At 39.6% G+C, this 22,069-nt stretch overlaps 2 protein-coding genes across 2 annotated transcripts in view; both read right to left on the reverse strand.

The window, feature by feature from the left end:
* Positions 1-1,507: 1,507 nt before the first annotated feature.
* LOC108674427 (homeobox protein unc-42) overlaps positions 1,508-22,069 on the reverse strand; it is a gene marked incomplete at its 5' end in the record, with an annotated part of 34,890 nt that continues 14,328 nt past the window's right edge. Inside the window, 3 exon segments of the mRNA XM_018162372.2 lie at positions 1,508-3,906; positions 5,398-5,488; positions 6,822-7,025. Of these exon segments, the coding sequence (XP_018017861.2) occupies positions 3,722-3,906; positions 5,398-5,488; positions 6,822-7,025 (480 nt within the window).
* On the reverse strand, positions 3,015-3,593 carry LOC108674425. The gene has a single exon (XM_018162371.1). The coding sequence runs from the start codon at positions 3,591-3,593 to the stop codon at positions 3,015-3,017; it is 579 nt and encodes a 192-aa protein (XP_018017860.1).

The following is a 22,069-nucleotide window of genomic DNA, read 5'->3' on the forward strand; positions in this document are numbered from 1 at the left end:
GCAACAACCAATTTCTCCAACTACTTTCACCTTGATTACATCAAAAATTCTTTAAACTTCGCCCGTGATTACCATTATGTTATTATATTTACGCTCATTAAACAATTTCTCTATAATGAATTCTCAAGTAATAATAATTCTCTTGCAACTGTTACATATTAAAGAAATAAATAAACTTTAAAAAACATGGTGTGCTATCTAAACGAAACGTGCTATCTAAAATTACAAGTTTGCACTTTGAAAACGAGCGAAAACCGTACTTATAATTTTACCACCACCACAGATGATGGTTGGTCCCATCGAACTTCGTCACACAATAAACCTTGAATTCGTTATCTTCTCTTAAACTCCGACCTTAATTTGACATTATTTATTCTCGTTAATTGAAAGAGGGGCGAGTATCTGTACCTTCTTCAATGCCTACTATATAATCTTTAGCTCTCCATATACATAATAGATTGATGTAAATAACCATCATTCGATCGGCTCAATACCGCTTGAATGCGTAGCATTAACTATGATTATTATTATTCTACGATGCATTTATCGAGTGGACTGGTTCAAACAAACTTTGAGGGCACGTCCCACAGAAGATTAATAGCAAGCGAAAAATAAATAGACACAGGAAAGGATGGGAACGGATAAATGACTAAGCACTAGATTCATAAGCTCTACGAAATAGTTCCGTCTTAAGGCGTCGACAAAACATCTGCAACGAAGCCTCTGAAGTTACGGAAGCCGAAGTTGATGATAGTTTCAGAACAGCGGTTCGTTGCGAATGACTGCCGTTCAACCAGAGTTCTCTTTGCCCTATTACTGAAACAAAAATTAACAGGAGCAAGAAATAACAACCGTCAATGTCACACGAGTCACCAGCAGCAGATATACTGCACCCAACTTGCCTCTCATCAAGAGAAATCTAATAATTACTCAGAATTGCGATTTGTAGGTTTTGTTTACCACATAATAACTACAAATTATTCCTTCCTAGAAATTATTAAAGCAGTTTTGTTCATTCAATGGATCGTTTGTATTGAAGGCCGGTAGCATATTTGCTGTGTCGACATAAGTGGCATACATCATACATGGTTGAACTAGTAGAGGTAGTTTCAACCATGAGTGGCATCGACGTTAGTTAAATTCTAGTCAGAAAGTTACTGCTACCTCCAACAGTTTCATGACAGATGTAAAAATACGTACGAATAACATGGATGTTCTTTAAGCTTATGAAATCCCAGTAGATCTCGGCAAGCACAGTTGTTTGCATAACCGCTAATCTTCAAGAGTTCTTCAATCTCCGCTAATCTTCAAGAGTTTTCGAAGCTGAAATAATTCATCGACACGAAAGGTAATGACCTGCCGAATTCTGCACCTGCTATCTAAGACTAGTTTTTTTTATCTGTCCGATCCGCAAGACAAGAAATTCATAGGATCAGTTATATTCAATCACTGCTTCGTAGTCATGAAGTTTCAGGAACACACATCAGGGACAAATAATAAATCACATTTTCCGAGTTCCGTATTTATTGCACATACTTTACAAAGATGCTCTTGGTTTCCCCTGCAAATGTGAGCTTCTGATCACTCTTCTGATATAACTAACAAGGAAATTACACAATTTACTTTTGTACAGACAGTAATTAAAATTTTCTATACTTGCGCATTATTATATATTTAATTTATACTTCATTTACAACGAATGGCTTCAAAAGTATATAGAAATGTCCGCGTTTCTATGAATTAAATAAGAGGGGCAAGTGAAGTGATGGAGTTGATTATTTGGAAATTATTTTCTATTTATCGAACAGTTCTAAAATTTTAGGTATGAAAGGAATGAAGACGCAGATAAAATAGATCATAAAAAGATTGGTCACTTCAGTAAATTGAGTTTCGGAAAACGATTTTTAGTCTTAACCTGAATAGCGGTCACCATTTATTTATTTTTATTAAACTGACTTGTCACGAGCATTTTATGATAGTCGATCACTGTCAATAATAAAGTTCTGAAATTCATGAATAGATATTATCGATAAATTTGATGATGATAGTAACTTATAGATCCTTGAATGCAGAGAGAAAAGATGTGTTACTACCGATGCTATGCTGAATAATGTCCGATTCATGAATTTATCCGTCAAGGATTCCATCACAGGAATCTTACAGTAGTCAATCCTACAGTAAACACGTAATTATCTCTAGGAGCGTATGTACACTTGTAGGATTCAAGTCATACTCTTATAAAGGGCCTTAAGATTACCAGTAGAAGGACTAGAATATCCAAATATGAGGCATTCAGAATAAAACTCATAGTATAGGAAATTATACAGCCTAGACAACATTTCTTCATCGGTTGATTAAAGTTAAGAAACAAGAATACGAAAGTTTGTGTTGATATTTACACATGATGATTCGTAACTCTTATAAAGAGCGACGAGAAGAGATACTGAAGAGATGCCACCTCAATATTGCGTGCTGTTTAAAGGATGAAAAATATTCAATATAGACTAAACATAGCGTCCATTCACGATCTCCATGATTATCACGAGACTGAAATTTAATTGAGGAGATTCACATCGTCTGCTCTCTCTTGTTACTCTTTCTCAAGCCTAACATATAATTTACAGGAAACAATGTATTTCCTTACAGCAGAAATATTCCAATTGTGGACTTCTCACGCACTGCGGGAGGCATAAAAACTGTATATTGAAAACCATTCACTATGTTAGACTGATAAAATAATTGTATTGTTTGTATTCATTTTCATGACAGGTTTTGCTACTCGCATCATCGCTCCTGTCACGATTTCAAATTGCCGGAATTTTTTTAGATTAATTTTTGGCTCATTAATCTTTGGCTCAGTGCGCTATTTTTCAATGTATTTTCTCCGCGTTTGAGAAATTTACTATTGCCCGCGATTAATTTTGAGATACCATTCTTCATGGTGTAGATATCGGTGACAAGACTCGGTACATCATAGCTAGAGCTGAAGACAAACCCCGACCCGATCTCTGCCACTACTCGCCGATCAAGTTGTTGCCGGAACCGCCACCGTTCACAGCATCTGAGGCCACAACGGCCGTGGCCGACGACGCATTGTTGTTCTCAGATAAAACGTTGGGCGATGACAGGCTTCCTGGCGAGCCGTTATGGATGCCAGCGTCCTGAGCCTGACGAAGACCAGCAACAGCAGCAGTGTAGTCAGGCAGAGGCGTCATGCCGTACGACGAAGAGCCTGGCAACAAGGACGGCAGGACAGACGAGTAGCTGAGCTCAGAGTCTTGTTGGTGCGAGCTGCTTGTTAGCAGGGACTGTTGTTGAGAGTGTTGCTGGTGAGCATCTGTAATTTGATGTTGATTCAAGTCCCTTAATGAAGATGATACGGTAACACCACTTCCAATACTGCTGCTGCTGTTGCTGCCGCCAGTTCCATTGCCTCCTACTGTCACGGTGGACAAGTCGTAATCAAGGTTTAAGTTGGATGGAAGGTTGTAGGCTTGAGTTGGATGAAACGGTGACCCTGCAACCGACGAGTGGTCCAACGAACTCATATTCTGCTCAGCGGGAGGCGTCGCCTCTTGCTGATGTTGAAGCATGTCTGTTGTTGGATATCCATAGTAATAATGATAATAACTAGAATAATAAGCAGGGTAGTGCGAAGTGGAATGTTGTAATGACCGAAGATGATGATGATGGGACGAGGCAGCAGCTGCAGCAGCAGCATCTAAGTCTGATACTGCAGCATGGGTGCTGCTAAGTTTGGATGGTGCTGCACCGAGGAATGATTCATCGAGAGAGCAGTCAGCGACTTCCTGTACCAGTCGTCGTCTCCGGGACTGGTCGGCAGCGCCGAGAAGCAGGGCGAGGCTAGCCCCTTCCTGTACCAGTCCTCCTCCCCCGCACCCCCAGCTGCGGTCAGAGGGTGGAAGGTTATGTGATAACAGGAGTGTGATAACAGGAGTGTGATAACAGGATTGTGATAACAGGAGTGTGCTAACAGGAGTGTGATAACAGGAGTGTAATAACAGGAATGTAATAACAGGAGTGTGATAACAGGAGTGCGATAACAGGAGTGTGATAACAGGAGTGTGATAACAGAAGTGTGATAACAGGAGTATGATAACAGGAGTGTGATAACAGGAGCGTGATAATAGGAGTGTGATAGCATGTGTGTGATGTGATAAAATGTGATAGCAGGAGTGTGATAACAGGAGCGTGATAACAGGAGTGTGATAACAGGAGTGTGATAACAGGAGTGTGATAACAGGAGTGGGATAACAGGAGTGTGATAACAGGAGTGTAATAAATGGAGTGTGATAACAGGAGTGTGATAACATGAGTGTGATAACAGGAGTGTGATAACAGGAGTGTGATAACAGGAGTGTGTGATAGCAGGAGTGTGATAGCAGGAGTGTCATAACAGGATTGTGATAACAGGAGCGTGATAACAGGAGTGTGATGACAGGAGTGTGATAACATGAGTGTGATAACAGGAGTGTGATAACAGGAGTGTGATAACAGGAGTGTGATAACAGGTGTGTGTGATAGCTGGAGTGTGATAGCAGGAGTGTCATAACAGGATTGTGCTAACAGGAGTGTGCTAACAGGAGTGTGATAGCAGGAGTGTGATAACAGGAGTGTGATAACAGGAGTGTGATAGCCGGAGTGTGTGATAACAGGTGCTTGTGATAACAGGAGTGTGTGATATCAGGAGTGTGTGATAACAGAAGGGTGTGATAACAGGAGTGTGTGATAACAGGAATGTGATAGGAGTGTGAAAGCAGGAGTGTGAAAACAAGAGTGTGATAACAGGAGTATGTGATAACAGGAGTGTGGTAACAGGAGTGTGATAGTAGGAGTGTGATATCAGGAGTGTGATAACAGGAGTGAGATAACAGGAGTGAGATAACAGGAGTGTGTGATAACAGGAGTGTGTGATAACAGGAGTGTGTGATAACAGGAGTGTGTGATAACATGAGTGTGTGATAACAGGAGTGTGATAACAGGAGTGTGTGATAACAGGAGTGTGGTAACAGTAGTGTGCAGCAACAACAGCGTCGACAGCACATTACTGGAGTGTTCAGTAGATAAAGCCTTAAATTGTACTGATAACATCGTCACATTGCACAGGGATGGACATCGTGACTGGGATGATTGTGAATCAGTAATGTATTTAATCGATGAAACTTGCATCAATGCATGAGACAGCCAATCCTGTGATACGAATTGCTCGTTTATTGTCATCTTTACTGAATGAATGATCGAATGGTCTCCGATAATTGCTACATTATTCGATATGCCCATGAGCATTAATCTGAATCAATTGAAGCATTAGAAATTTTACCTAGGATTCATACTGCAATGACATAATTTGACGAGCGTAAAAGTTTAAATACTTACTCATTGTATCTTGCCTCATAGCTGCCATATTGGTCGTAGGATGTGTCATAGAAAACGGCTGAGCCATCCCAGGGTAACCGCCGGTAGACATCTGTAACAAATGTGGCAGTTTGAAAAAGTATTCCATGAAAAATATTAAATGATTTAAACAATTTCTAATCAAGAAAAGTTCAATTGGGTTTACACTCATAATATACTGCATCTTTGAATTTTATTGTACTGTCATCTGAGTTCGATGACAGTAAAAAGCTCTTCAGCCTGATGAGATGCAGCGACTCTTGGTCCTGAGTAGGCGAACAGATTACTTCTCCTTCACCTAATCTGTCTTGCCGCACGGCTGAGCCTCTAATAAAGCCACCTAAGGCCCAAAACTAAGACTGACATCCGTGAAACGTTTCAGTTAACGTAAATTTAAAGGAAACTCTAAATAAAATTCCTACAATAAGTCTGGATGAGACAATTTACAGGCACTAGCCACAGTCCCCTTCAACGCCGGTGATTTTGGTGTGTTCCATGAATTCAATCGTCCATTCAGATGAGTCCTACCTAATTTCTACAGATTCATTCCGTAATCGTTTAGAAACTGACAACGCGACTATTGTCGAACGTCTTTCGAACCTAGCAATTTTGTGTACATTAATCTCGAGCATTGATTAATCAGATAGAAACTAAAAAAATCTCACCAAAATTATTGATGCCTAGTATTTAAATCTCCGATGCAATTAAAGCTTTTACTAGTTGTTTAGCTATTGTTGATTCCAGCACTTTTGTGTGAATTTATGGTTTAGTACGCAAATGTATTATTAAGTGGAAAATATAACCTTGTCTTCTTGACACCCAAAATCTTATCATCAAATCCTAAATCTGAGTTATCGAGCCTGGCATACCATTAGCTAAAAGTTTTCAATTACAGTATTTTTTTTGCGAAAAGAAGGGTGAATATTTAATATTTTACTGTATGTTAATTAATAGTGCAAGAAACGGACGGCACGCTGTGACCTAATAGTGGGTATCGGTTCATGTTAAGTCATGGGTTAAGATAAAAACTACTGCTGCATAGATCCACTAATGGTTATCGATTCATACTATGTCATGGAATGCTGATTCAAGTCCCTTAATGAAGATGATACGGTAACACCACTTCCAATACTGCTGCTGCTGTTGCTGCCGCCAGTTCCATTGCCTCCTACTGTCACGGTGGACAAATCGTAATCAAGGTTTAAGTTGGATGGAAGGTTGTAGGCTTGAGTTGGATTCCCTGTGGGAATCGGTCCATGATACGCCATGGGTTCAGGGTTCTGCACCGGCACCTACTTATGGGCATCGGTTCATGCTATGTCATGGGTTCAGGGTTCAGCACCGGCTCCTACCTGTGGGTATCGGTTCAAACTGTAATGGGTTCAGGGTTCAGCACCAGCACCGACCTGTGGGTATCGGTTCATAGTGTTGAAGCCCGAGATAGAATTGGAGGCAGGGTAGGCTTGGTACCCCCGGGACACGGGTCCAGGGTACATGTTACGCATCATCGCGCCGTTGCAGGTGGGCAGCACAGAGGGCGTCCCCGCCAGTGCCTTCTGCAGCTGTTTCTCCTGCTTCCTGTACTTCGCTCGTCGGTTTTGAAACCAAACCTGAAAAATTTCCATTGATTTAATTGTGTGGACAAAATAAGAAATGCATGTTATCTGGGTTAAGAACTTAAAAATGAGTCTTTTTCTTTGATACCTCATTGGAAAAAAATAGTTATGTGATTTAAATTTGAATAAATTATTGGAAAACATGAGCATTTTAAATTATGTATATATATATATATATATATATATATATACTTAGCTGCATAGCTTGACCAAAAATAGTGTTATAGGCATATTTGGTTGGGTCAGTTAGGAAGAAGATATTTCTGCAATAAATTAGAATAAGATTTCGGAACCAAAATTGGAAATTACGTCGCATTTGCGCCTTTACCCATTTGGGTGAAGAAACACGCATTTTCCCCAGAAAGGTCAATCAAAATATTGTGCTCGTGAATAGTTAGTCACGACAAACATTGTATAGGGAGCGGCGAAGACCTCCTCAAGCACTCCTCCCCACGCCCATGCTTCTGTTTGATCTCTTTATCGAGTCCCCGAGGGGCTGTGAGGGACCGGGCGACTAATGGCCAACTAATGGAATAGTTCCCCCGCAACCTCCCCGGCTCAACTGCTATCGTATTATTAGCTCACACTAGCATTAACGTACACCATTGCTGACACTAACACAAACGTTATTAAATGCAGTTTAGTATTATTGTTATATTGCCATCATTGCCTCTATGAGTATGCGGCTATAATTATAATTACCTCAATAATTATTATTGCCTCAATAATTATAGAGCAATTATAATAATCCTATTGCCTCCGACTAGGATTAGCCTACGGCAACGCTCACCGTGACACAAACGCTATCCAATGGAGTTTATAAACGTTAAATTATTATTATTGTATTATAATATTACCTCATATTGGCATTATTGCATCACCCTAGTATTTATATACGCACAACAACGCTGACGCAAACGTAAACGCTATTCAATGGATTAACATCTCAATGAAACTGTTGGTTTACATGCAGTACTGCTTGCTACCGAGCCAGCGCTACTAGTGGACTGTAGGAAATGAATGCAAAAGGGACGAACGGATTGGACACAAAATTAAAATTCGATTTCGCAATTGGTATACATAAATATAATTTTAAAGACGCGAAAAATCTGGTTTTGAAATGAGAGTAAAATGGTAGTCCTATCTTGCAGGTCAGATGTGAGTTTGAAGGGTATTTTATTTAATTAGATTATATAATATTACAACACTTCTCTCTAACTTCACTTATTGTTTGTTTGTCTGCTACAAATCTTATAATCAATATTTAACACACTTCTACTTGTCCAATCGATTTGAAATTTTGCACACTTGCGTAAAATTGGAGACAATGCATGAATCAATTGACATAATAAATAATTTTGAAAATTAAAAAAAAAATTATATATGAAATTAAACAAATTGAAAAAAAAAGAATTTGTCTGCAACATACATATTATAATCGATATTACACATTTTTACCTGTCCAACCGATCTGAAATTTTGCACACATTTGAAAGTCATAGACAATGAATGCATGTATCAGTTGACAGAATAAATAATTTTGAAAAATTTAAAAATTTTTAAATTATAAGAATAAAATTTGAAATTAATTTTTTTATTATTTGATAATAAAATTAGAAATTCATTGTGCATGTGTAACATCCGAGGCACTGCATTCTTTAGAAGTGTTGTCTTTAAAAAGAGTTATTTTTACACGCATATTATTTTATCTTAATAATAATATTATCAGTAAGCTGTATTATTAACGGGTTTAGTGATAACTTTATAATGATAGAATTTGAGATAACAAAGATTGCAAAATTGTCGGGACTATCAAACCCGATCAACGCCAGACTAATTTGCTAATACTATACATAATTTGCATTATACCGCACGAATACTAACTGCGCATAAAGTATCCGGGATACGATGTACCACGTATACTTTATTTAATTAAGTATACTTCGCAAGCTTGCGTTAGAATAAAATGTAAGCTAAAGCGCACACTTATTTGTCTTGGTTAAAAAAGTGGAGTTATATAGTTTAATATAAACAAGTAGACTAATATTACAAATACGCACTATTTCAGACATTAGCACTCAAACAATGTGTAATAATTAAAATTGTCAAAATGAACACAGCTGATTATTTACATGAACTTCGGTAGCGCTCAGCAATCAAATAAAAAGCGAATGCAAGCATATGTGTTGCGGGAGATATTATCTCTTACGCTAAGTTATCATATTTCTTGGTATATATAAAATTTCCTGAGAGTCGATTTTAATTTCACCGAAAACTACCGCGATCGAATCATCTTTCGGAGAAGTCCCATGTCAATCGTCAAAAATAGTAAGACCGTTGTAAGACATATTTCTTGAATTACGATGTATGCCAAATATATTCATGCATAATTAAGCCTTAAACAAATAAAGGATCGCTGACACATTTTGTGATTACAATTATTTTGGAAATGGAATGTACACCGTAATAGTTCGTGACGGCTAAGGTCAGGTTTTTCCTAGAGTTAATTTAATTTTGATTGCAATGGTAATCTTCATTATCTGAAAAGATTTGTTGCCAGCAAATTTTCCAGAAGCAGTCTTCCTGCAATCATCAATGTCAAGAGTTTCCCTCCACCGAACTGTCCACCGTTCTGAATTCAATTAGATTATTTCATTTTAAATGCATTCACAGCAATACAGGCGCATGAAAAACTCCACCCGAAAAATATTAGCGCGCTCTAGAGCTGCTTACGAAACTGTCAATGAGGCAGCAAGGCGAGAGGGTTTGTCAGTAGATCTCAGCTCCAGCAAGGCGAAAAATTCCACTGAGTCATATTTGAATAGGCAAGGCATAAAAAATGCTTCGTCTCGAGCGACGAGAAGAAGCGATCTTACTGCCAAAGCCTGCAAGTGCTAAGCTGGTGGAGCCTTAGCCATGCTCTTGCTTCCATCGCTGCGTCCAATGGACCCGAAAATTGCCATGTAATTGTCTATTAAGCTTCCTCCGTAGCGCTCGGTAGGGTTTGATAAGAACGAATATCTCCCTGAGAATAGAAGGCAACGTCATTCATATGAGCCGAGTCGCAGCCGTCGAATTTACCGGATAATAACCTGTTTCCATATACATAGAACACTTGCTGCCCGGCCCAATTCTGGCCTCAGCTCGCCTGGTTTAGCATGCACTGAGCTCACGACAAAATTGATGCAACATCATCATTATCTTTTAGAATATTTGGCTAGAACATGTTACTTATCAATGAATTATTATAATTGTTCTTGCCAAAATAATTCTTTTCGCAATGTTATTTGATAAAAGTGACGATTCACGAAAATATTTACTTATTTCTGACGCCTATTATTTTTCTTTCTGTCTCCATCGACAATAAATTCGGAGAAAAATTGTAATGCTTCCATTAACAAGTGAACGATAGAAATCATGCCCTGTCTTTCCGATATTTCCCTAAAGTTCTCGTCGGTATAGCGACTTCATTCTCCTTTGATGCGAGAGAATATCTACTTGCTGGCAGCTGGACTCTATGGAAACACTTGTATCTAAATTATAGAGTAGTTACAATAGAAATTAGAGAGCGCCTTCTATCGTGCCTGTGAAGGGGCGTGACAACCACCTGTGATGTAGCAGCACGCGTCGCTGATGTACAATAGACCGGCTGTCCCTTCGACACAATCAATAATCGCACAGCTTCCCTTCTTCTATTGATATATTCACGCCGACCAGAGCTCCGCACTACGCCTTTAAATCTTCGGTAGGTGCGACTTGCGGGAAATTTTCAATTGAGCGATAAAATATTGATATTTTCCTAAAAGAAAATTTTTAATTTGTGAAATTGTTTTGACCAACGGGAATAACAGGAAATAATAAAAGAAAATACGTAACATAATTTCTTACATAGGTAAAGTTTTCACGGTGCCTTAGAATACAAGTTCATTTTTGACTGTATGATATCACACAGCAAGACCCTTGAGATAGAACCCATATAATTACGCAGGAACAGATCTCTACTAACAACTAAAACTAGAAACTTAAACTTTCAAGCAGGTGTAAAATATCAGAGTACATGTGAAATTCAGGAGAAGGGAGCTGACATTTCTAATGAGATATCCTTCGGAATGCAAGGTAATAAAATCGTTTTTTTTAATTCAACAGCCTATGCACATCCATCATTGTTTTCAAATTATAAAAATAATAAATTTACTTATACATGTAAAAAATCTATACAAATTTGTTATATTGAAAGCCAATACCGCACACGAGAAAAATTTTTTGAATATGCATTGTATAAAATTGAGGCGATTTAATCTCCAAGCCAAAGCGATCATTAAAAATTAATTTTGATCTGTGAAATCACTTGCTAGTGAACAAACACGCTGTCTAGTCTGCACTAATACTCACATAAATGCAATTAAGCGAAAGATCATGAGCGAGTGCCCGAAGTTAGGCTCGTTCCCTCACGCATTGAAATGCGACGAGCCGCGGACATTCACGAGACTCTCATTCATTCACGAGACTCTCATGAATGATCTCCTGGTGGTGAGACATGATTGGTGCGTCGGTGCTTGTCATTAAACATTCATCGTCTTCCCATTATGAGCAAGTCGTGGGTAACCCATTAAGTGCTACGAGGGTCGCTTAAGTGACGTTCAACAGAGCGATGAGCGCAGTAGTGGACTCAAGTACCCGACAGAGTGAGGGGAGAGATGGGCTTCCTGCTTGGTGAGTGTGACAGGCGGTTTATAGGTGGCCAATCGATGGCCAACTGTCAGACAGCGTTCTGGAGATGTTTTTAGCTAAGGTATCAATTAATTTAATTTTTTTATCAACTGGTAAATAAATATGACGGTTTGCAAGTGAACGGACTACGCCTGTTTAGTAGCAACGAATTTACAATATCATTTATAAAAGTAAATTTAATCGAATTACCAGAAAGAAATTACTTGAATAAGGAGGAAATACAAGCAGCTTTCGTCAAGTCGTTGCCTCATCAAAGCTCAGAATTATTCTGGGACAAATTGAACAGTTTGTTGAGCTCAAATAGTTTATTTTGTCACCAGGTATTCTGTAAAACCTTCTAGTACAAAAATAATATATGAATGCTAAATTATGGCTTGGCAACACAAGTTGCCACTGGGAATTAAATTAGAGAATTTGTACCTTCATGGGGTGTTGTAATTGGGGTTGCTATAATTTCAGGGGTATTGGTAACCCGCTAGTACGTGCGCCTAGATATCAAGCGAGTCAGTACTGTAATTTGTAAGCATAGCCAATGTGAGCACGTCAGCACGAAGGCCGTGGACCTCTGTCTCTCTACTTGACCCATAAGCTGACAAGCCCTGTTCAGGCCGCCTTCCCTCTGAGACCTTTACGATCTTAGTTCGTTGCACTATTTTACTGTTTCTGTACATTTCCACCTACAAGATTGATTTACACTTTGTTTTCCAGTTTTCCTAATTTTCCAATAAGACGCGCTGACATTCATCGTTTGATTCACATTGAGATTAGGCCGAGCCTATAGTTGCAAAAATCAAACTTACCAACGGCAAAGCCCCGGCACTTTCGAGCACCTACATTTTGACGGCCGTTACAAGGGTTGAAAATGGAATCTTTCGCAATGTTAGCCCATGAACACCGTCACCAATTTTTAGTTCAATGTTTACTGACAGAAGCGTAAGCAACCGCGCCGTGCCATTCTCGTTCAGTACTCGTATGAAATGTGTATGATGCGGCGAAGCTCAACAAAACTGAAATCTACTTTAAATTATGAATGATACAACCGTTTTTGAGGTGTATTAGTCTTTTCATGGGTAAATGAAAAACAAAACTCATGAGGTTTTTAAAATTAGATTTCCGTTGGTGCGCAAACAGATCACCATTGGTAAAAATTATTCTGACATACCGATTGTAGCAAATTGTGCACCTGCAGGCTGATTAAAGTGTACAGTGCTCGACGCTGTGTAATTATGCCCGCCCAATGTGCAAATGCAACGACACACACACTTCTCTTCTTAAATTCATAACATTTCTCTTCGTTTGGGCTTAATTTGAATTGAAAAAGTTAAAAACATTTGTAATTATGTTCGCGGTTCATAATATGATGTGAACCTTCGCAGTTCTTGAGATTCTTTTTTTAGTGATAAGAATTTTTGGTTCATATTAGTGCAGCGAAATTTTAATTAGAAAAAAATCTGGAATTTTTAGCGCGGCATTAAAATGGTAACACATCAATAAAAGAATTATACTTAAAAACGCATGGATTTTTTTCTTCTTTCAACATTAATCCCTGTTTATTTTCATTTTTTCTCATTCATTTATTTTTCTATAGCACTATTTCTTTCTTTTTCGTTTTCTCGCTATTTCTTCCTCGTTTGAATCCAACCTTTCGGCTTTAAATTAAAAAATAGGATTTTCTTTTTTTATTAAACAAAACTTCTCAGTTCTACGATTCCCCAAAATGATTTCAACATTTTCCTTTTAACTTATTAAGAATTTGAACGAATGCGTAAAATTTATATTGTATCTTTTAGCGGTGTGAGAGCATAGCGATTAAGAGGAGCAGGCAACTGGTCGCAGTGGGTGACACCGGAGCCACGAGGGGAGAGTCCGAGGGAAGCTCCTCTCATGGGACCTTTTACAAAGCGCCAGCCTCACACTCCCAGGCACGCCATCTGACGTGCCTAGCCTAAATCCTGCACATTTAAATGTCAGCGCATGTCACGTGTAGCTCGCTCGTCTAATCCTCTCTAGCACTCGCTCCTGTAGTTTTGTTCACTCTTCTGTACTGCTACACATGTTAATATATTTGCATTGTTGCACATTGGTTCAGGCTATTGTACATAACTTCATAGGCGTCATACACGGCTAAAATATATGGCAGTTTTAATTGGCTTATAGTATGTTCTCCTTTAAAAAATTTAGTTAAAATATTAAGTAAAAAGTGGTATTTGCGTGTGATCGCCACTTCTACGTAGGTTATCTCTATACACATGGAAGTGTCAACCCTCTACCAGGTAAACGAAGAAACAACTTATATCGAATTAACTTGATGGATTACAACAAAAATTGATGACATATCGTCTCAGATCGCCTGCTACACTTTTTCATCTCCTTGTCATTTGCGGCACTGACTATCGTTTAATATTTTTTAATACATTTTTTAACACAATCCCACATTAGACAGTACCGATTTTGAAGGTGGAAGAACTCCATTGAAAAAATATTAATAATTAATCAGCTACATATAGCAGTCGTTGTTTAATGTCGGTCTCCTACGGTGCTCAGCCTTCAACACCTTCACAATTTTCGAAAAGCGACCTTCAATTGCCTTGTCCGCGGTGGCACTCAAATTGTCATTTATTACTCTCATTATTTAGTTTATGTATACGACTCGTCAAGCCGCACGAAGAACAATGTACTATAAGTTGCCAGATTGTGCTGTCCAGATTGAATACAGATGACAACTTAGCACTTGTTTATGGTAGAGGAGGGCGAGTGTGATGAAGGGGGATAAGAGACCAAAGCTGATCGGATACTCCGATAGACTCAGCAGGTTGTCTTGGCTGTAGGGACGGCGGATTATTGGCTAATTGTCAGACAAGAACATGTCGGGGGGAGGCTTTCAATCATCGATGATGCTGTGGGTCCAGAATTTGAATAAATCGGTCATTTTATGTTAAAGTTTTAGTTTAGGAGTGTTTAGTTTGAACTAGTTTACTACGGTTTATTTAAGTTTGGTTTAATTTAGGTTAATTTATTTTGGTGTAAAAAACTATCCCTATCCAGTTCTCTGAGATTCATTAACAGCATATGAACATTATCAATGATCAAAGCGCGTCCGATGATCTAGCATAGATGTGGTATGCATCTGCAAGCGAGGATTGACAGCTCACTTGAAACAGAATTGAATTGACGCCTTTTTTACAAGATGAAGAAATATAGAATTTTCGGTAAACCAAAACACAGCCTCGGCTTCTCAAAAAATTCCCTGAGAGAGGAACCTGCCAGATTGCCACGTACCATTGTCCCACTAACCTCGTCTAACGCTAAGTGTATAATTTGCCCGATGTTTAGCAAAACATTATACGCGTTGCGTGACGGCACGCTGCAGTAACACGCAACACGTGTGCGTGGGTTACACACACGTGTCACACAACACGTGGCGTTATGCGTGCCTTCGTCGTAGTGGCCTCGTTAGTCAACACGTGACCGAACACGCGTCGCAGTTCCTCCAAATAAACTTGTTACTGCCTGTTTCTGGGGGAGAATCATGGAGTCAAATGTCTACATGGTTTATCCGAGAATAATACTGCTTCATTTAAGTTTAAATTAATGCGGGTGGTCATAAATTGAAAAATTCCGAGTAGTTCAACACCTAACCATGTCCTCATAAGATACCTCATCAATGATGAGTGAGAACTTGTCGCCCCTCAGTTGCCGCCAAAATCACTCTTTTCATAGAATCGCAAATTTGTAATAGCTATTAATCAGTATACAAGCACAGGTCCTACATTCTTGGTCCTACAATGTAATTCTTTTTCAAGTAATTTCAGTGATGTCTTGGCAATAATGTAGCCCGAGTCAAGTGAATTCATGTTATGCAGGTCACTATATATAGGCCCGTCACATGCAAGTCACAAGTTATGTCAGTAGGCCCGTCACAAGTCACAAGTCATGTCACAAGTCACAAGTCATGTCACAAGCCACAAGTCATGTCACTAGTCGTGTCACAAGTCACAAGTGCGTCACTTGGAGCAGCTCGCGTCCTCGAGCGCTCGCTTGTCTCACTCGAGCCTGGCGAGGGGAGCGCAAAATGGAACTCATAATGTAATTTGAGGGCATAAAAAGCCCTCGTGCGTCGCTGCTGTTGTTTGGCGGATGTTTGTTGCTGGTGAGTTATGCTCAACGTTTGATGCGAGTCCCGGCTGTTGTTTGGCGTGTGTTTGTCGCTAAAAGTTGATACTGAGCAGCTAAAAGTTGGTTGCATGTTAACTGCTATTATTTGTTTTGTGAAATGGCCTTTGACAACTTCTAGTGAGGCAACTAGAATCTAGGCGGTTCTTAGAACAAGAACCGAGGTTCATTGGATAAGTCTCAAAATTAATTTGGAACAAGAACCAAGTTTCCTAAACTTAATTGTGTCCTTGAATGCATTCCAAGACTAAAAGCAAGAACCGGGGTCCTCGAGCTTAGTCCTGTAACGCATTAATAGCAAGAAGCAAAGTCCCATAGAATGCATCGATTTCTGACAACGTGGTGCCGCCATATAATTAACGGAGGTATATAGGTAAGTAACATAAGGAAACAAACATCTGTAACTTATTTAGAAGCTGAAACGACGTTTTGCCCTGTCCTGTAAACCACCATGCACCTGCATGCCAGTCTATAAACAGGTGGTTAATTTACAGCAAAAGTATCTTGAAAAGAAAACAGAAATTGTGCTCGGTAATTACATCCAAAAATGTATTGGTCTACCGTATTTTGAGTACGAACACAAAAAAACCATCGTCATTCACCCCAATTTAATGCACAGGATAACGATTATAAAATGTTAACAAAGCCACTGTATTTATTGTCGTAGTTAAAGCAAGGCAGTTGAAGCCCAGTTGACCCAGTTCTTTTAAATTAGATTATTCGGCACTATAAGATGCAAATTACTTTAAATGTAGGTTCATATTTAACTATATCATTCGTCTGCTTAAATAATTACCTTATTTACGACTTACTCATTGCTTTATATTTACGACGAGTTTTTCATTTAAAAGTTTAGTCATTAACCAATAGACAAATTAGACTGCTCAAAGAAATGTGACAAAATAATAATTTGCCTGTCGGGGTAGAAAGCAGTTAATGAATAAACGTGGAGCTTTGAGAGTACAGCGGCGCTGCGTGTAAACCTGAGAAGGCAGCTTTAGGGGAGGGTGAGGCTGGGAGGTAGGGAGATGTGTGCTGGGAGGGGATGAAATAGTGCTGGGATAGAGTGCAGGAGACGTGCTGGGAAGGGACTAAACAGTGCAATGGGTCGGCACAATAACTGTTGCAGCAATTGGTTGGCACAATAACTATTGCAGCAATTGGTCGGCACAATAACTATTGCAGCAATTGGTCGACACAATAACTCTTTGCAATATTGGCCTGCACAAAAATTGTTGCAATGCTGGTCTATATGCCCTAACTTATTGCAAAGTTGGTTGGCAAAACAGCTTGTACGAATTGCTAGTGCGCCCAAAGAATATTTTATTTACCATTTCTGCACATTTAATATAAGCGAGAACACTTATTCCGGAAGATGACTAGTTAGAAGAAAAGTTGGGAAAACTGTCCGCAAGTAAACCAATTATTCGAAATGATGTTCCTTGACATTATATAGCTTTCCATATAATTACTATAATGAGAATATTTCCAAATGACAAGTCACCATCGATTATCACAATTAAATATTACAATACTAAGTTTAATAGTTTATATAAGAGAAAGATGAATTAATGCACCACTAACTTAATTAACAGACTTAGCAATGGAATTATTGTCTGCTCTGCGTAATTATTTGTTTTCAATTACCTTCTATTATTTACGATATATTACACAATTGCTGTTGTCAAACAGTAGTCCAGTTTTAATCCGTAATTGCATTTATGTTGAACAAACGACAAAGATTCTATAATGTGTAACACCTTAAGTGACATAAAGGGTAAAAGCTTATTAACATACCCTACCTATAATTAGCGACCTAATTAAACAACGCCATTCGTTTAATATAAGTTAATGAACATTAATGTGCAGAAACAAAGAAATAAAATGACACTCTTTTTACAACACTTCTCTTTAACTTCACTTCTTGTTGTTTGTTTGTTTGTCTGCTACAAATCTTGTAATCGAAATTTAACACACTTCTACTTATCCTATCGATCTGAAATTTTGCACACTTGTGTAAAGTTGAAGACAATGCATGAATCAAATGTCAAAATAAATGATTTTGAAAATAATTTTTTTTTAATATTAAAAAAATTGAAAAAATATTTTTGTCAGCTACAAATCTTATAACTGATATTTGACACACTTTTACCTGTCTAATTGATCTGAAATTTTGCACACTTGTGTGAAGTCAGAGGCAATGCATGAATCAATTAATAGAATAAATAATTGTGAAAAAAATATATTAAAAAATTATATATTAAAAAAATTGAAAAATTAATTTTTTCAATATTCGAAAATTAAATGAGAAATTCATTGTACATCTGTAAGATTGGAGACACTGGATTCTTTGGAAGTGTTGTCTTTAAAAAGTAATTTTTAAACGTATATTATTTTTATTCTAAAATATGATATATATAAATAATCATGAATAAAAGATCTCATTTTCTTCAATGCACCGATGTTTTTCGGTAGATTTGTTCATTAAAAAAAAAAAGAAAAAATGTAATATTGGAATCGAAGGTTTTTCAGCTTAGTCAAAAAACGAATGAATGTTCGAATAAGTAACCTGTACCGTTCGTCACAACACGACCACAAAGTTTTCTGAGGGGTTAGCTTATACGAGGACGACTCAAAATAAAAAAATACAGAGTTACAGAGAGCGCATTTTCTCGTCGACGAAAACGTGAAGTCACGGACGGACGGACGGACATGACGAGCACATAAGCGCCTTTTTTCCATAAATGAGAAAATGAGCTATAAACGGAATGCCTGTACATGTGGTGCAAGCTAGGGCGAAGTTTTGGTAGGCCAGAATTCTCTCCCATAATAAGCAGTATGTCTACATTCTACTGAAATTTCTCCGTAACTGCCATCAAATTCCGCTTTCCTCTGTGCTACTAGGCAATGCTACTGCTAAGGAAATCCTAAAGATATCCTACACGGATGATGATATGGGGAGAAAACAAGTTTTTCACCTTTAAAAAAAGGGAAATGTCGATTGACGTCAACGCACAGAAGAAAATGTAGAGAAAATTAATTCAGGCCAAATTATCCCCGAAGATCAACGTTGAAGTATTAACGAAATTACGGAACTGTCGCAATAATTAAGTAACTCGGAGTTAATTTATACACATTTCGATTGAATATTTTGAATGAAAAAATCTTTAAAAAATCAGTCCGTTTTTTTTGGGTCCGTCCCCCTTTGCATGTACGTAATCCCCCTTTGTATATATACGTAAGACTATTTATTATATTGCCGATGTAAGGTGGACTGTCGAACTAAGTTCAATTTGACAAGCCACTGAGATGGTCATGTGAGGTCAGCAACTTAATAATTATTGACGTAAACATCAACAAGTTTTTTGCTGGGCATGCTAATAATTAATGTACATTATTCCAGCAGATATGCCACACCGGGCATGTTCATATAAGAGCCGATAATAACATGACATGAGAGTACTGAAACTAAAACAAACTTACCCCACTCAAGCAACCTTACCCCACTCAAGCAACCTTACCCCACTCAAGCAACCTTACCCCACTCAAGCAACCTTACCCCTGTCTCTTATACACATCTAGATGTGTATAAGAGACAGGTCGTAAGTCGTGTTGAGGTTCTGGTCTTACGACCGTCGTAAGTCGTGCTGAGGTTCTGGTCTTACGACCGTCGTAAGTCGTGCTGAGGTTCTGGTCTTACGACCGTCGTAAGTCTGTCTCTTATACACATCTAGATGTGTATAAGAGACAGCTTATACCCCACTCAAGCAAACTTACCACACTCAAACAACCTTAATTACCCCACTCGAGCAAACTTACCACACTCAAACAACCTTAATTACCCCACTCGAGCAAACTTATCCCGCTCGGCACAATAACTATTGCAGAAATTGGGGGTAAATTTGCACTGGCAAATTTATCAGACAAATTCGACACACTCAGATATCAAAATTATAATAAAAACGATTATAATTAAAGGCGAGCGTTTAATTATAATCGTCTGATGACCGCCATGCACCAAGTAAGGGTAAAGGAAAGCATGGACGTGCGAACGGCTCGATGTGATCATCACAGCAACCAGAACCTGGCACAGAACAAAAGAACCTGGCACAGAACCAAGCCTTGAAAGGAAAAATATAACTCAGTACTCACTGCAGTGAGTGACAGAGAGCGCATTTTCTAGTCTGTCTGTCCGTGAAGTCACGGACAGACAGACGGACGGACAGACATGACTAGCACAATAGCGTATTTTTTCCATAAATGAGAAAATGAGCTATAAATACGGGAAATCAGAATACAGTAATATTAAATTTTTTATGAATGCTATAGGAAACTTTGATATTAAAAAATATAACAAAAAATTTGTTAAAGTTTCCGGTAGATGATGGATGTTGTGTGAGAGTCTAGAGAGCTCATGTCTCAGTGTCGTTACTAAAATGGTCCAGCATAATCGAATTAAGAGCCAATCACAAACGCGGACAGCTCTAGAGAGTGCGCTCACAACAGCCAATTAGAGCTCTTTTTCCCTCACTCTGTACTGACCAATCACAGCTGCCGTAAGAAGCAAGGGTCTGGCGAGGGGTGCTTGCGAGGGAATGCGTGCACAGCTCACGTCATCGAAACACTAGCATAAAAATGGCTTCCAACTTGCAGGAGTATATTCTTTTATTTGTCACCGCATCGTGCACAAAATTAAAGCTATCCTGCACAAAATTAAAGCTACATGGTTAATACATGTGTTGATAATCCACTCAACAAAAGAGCCTTCGTACAACTTGAAGATCACAGGTGCCCATAAAATAATTTTCGCTTTAGTTCGCTTCGAGTGTAATTGTTCGCAGTTTATTTAAATTACTTACTTTTCTCTGAGCGTAAAGATGCTGGTGTCCAAAATACACGAGTTATGTGTAATAAACTGTACTCAGATTGATACGTGAAGAAGAAGCGAGACATGTGCGTGGGAAGGGAGATTACGTATCCAAGAGGGAAGAGCCGTGCACATACGCGGATAGGGTGAGAAATGTACGATAAGAATGAGGTACGAGTGAGAGAAGATATACGAGAAGAATGAGGTACGAGTGAGAGAAGGTATACGAGAAGAATGAGGTACGAGTGAGAGAAGGTATACGAGAAGAATGAGGTACGAGTGAGAGAGGGTATACGAGAAGAATGAGGTACGAGTAAGTGTCATGGGCAAGATATAATTGCAAACGACAAGACGACATATACGTGCGTGCAGAGTGACATATGTTCGTATGAGAAAGACGTGATACGTGTGCGGAAGAGGCGCAAAATCGTGGCCGGAGCGACGGGACTAATGCATGGGAAGGACCTGACACGCGAGCAGGAATAGCGAGCTGCATCCTCGGGGATGGCGAAAAATTGACACGGGAAGGCCGAGACGCGTCCACGGGAAGGGCGAGACGCGTCCACGGGAAGGGCGAGACACGTCCACGGGAAGGGCGACACGCGTCCACGGCGGGCGAGACGTCCTCGGGAATGGCGAAAAAAGGCCACGGGAAGGGCGAGACGCGTCCACGGCGGGCGAGAAGCGTCCACGGGAAGGGCGAGAAGCGTCCACGGGAAGAGTGAGAAGCGTCCACGGGAAGGGCGAGACACGTTCACGAGAAGGGCGAGAAGCGTCCACGGGAAGGGCGAGAAGCGTCCACGGCGGGCGAGACACGTACGTTCACGAGAAGGGCGAGAAGCGTCCACGGGAAAGGCGAGAAGCGTCCACGGCGAGCGAGACACGTCCACGGCGGGCGAGACACGTCCACGGGAAGGGCGGTACACGTCCACGGGAAAAGCGAGAAGCGTCCACGGGAAGGGCGAGACACGTCCACGGGAAGGGCGAGACACGTCCACGGGAAGGGCGAGACACGTCCACGGCGGGCGAGACACGTCCACGGGAAGGGCGGTACACGTCCACGGGAAAAGCGAGAAAAGTCCACGGGAAGGGCGAGACACGTCCACGGGAAGGGCGAGAAGCGTCCACGGGAAGGGCGAGAAGCGTCCACGGGAAGAGTGAGAAGCGTCCACGGGAAGGGCGAGACACGTTCACGAGGAGGGCGAGACACGTACACGGAAAGGGCGAGAAGCGTCCACGGGACGGACGAGACGCGTCCACGGGAAGG

Source organism: Hyalella azteca, unplaced genomic scaffold (assembly GCF_000764305.2).
Source record: "Hyalella azteca isolate HAZT.00-mixed unplaced genomic scaffold, Hazt_2.0.2 contig2932, whole genome shotgun sequence".
In the NCBI taxonomy this organism is placed as follows: domain Eukaryota; kingdom Metazoa; phylum Arthropoda; class Malacostraca; order Amphipoda; family Hyalellidae; genus Hyalella; species Hyalella azteca.

Coding starts and splice junctions, on each gene's coding strand:
- LOC108674425 (XM_018162371.1), bottom strand. CDS start 3,593: ATGCTTCAACATCAGCAAGAGGCGACGCCTCCCGCTGAGCAGAATATG.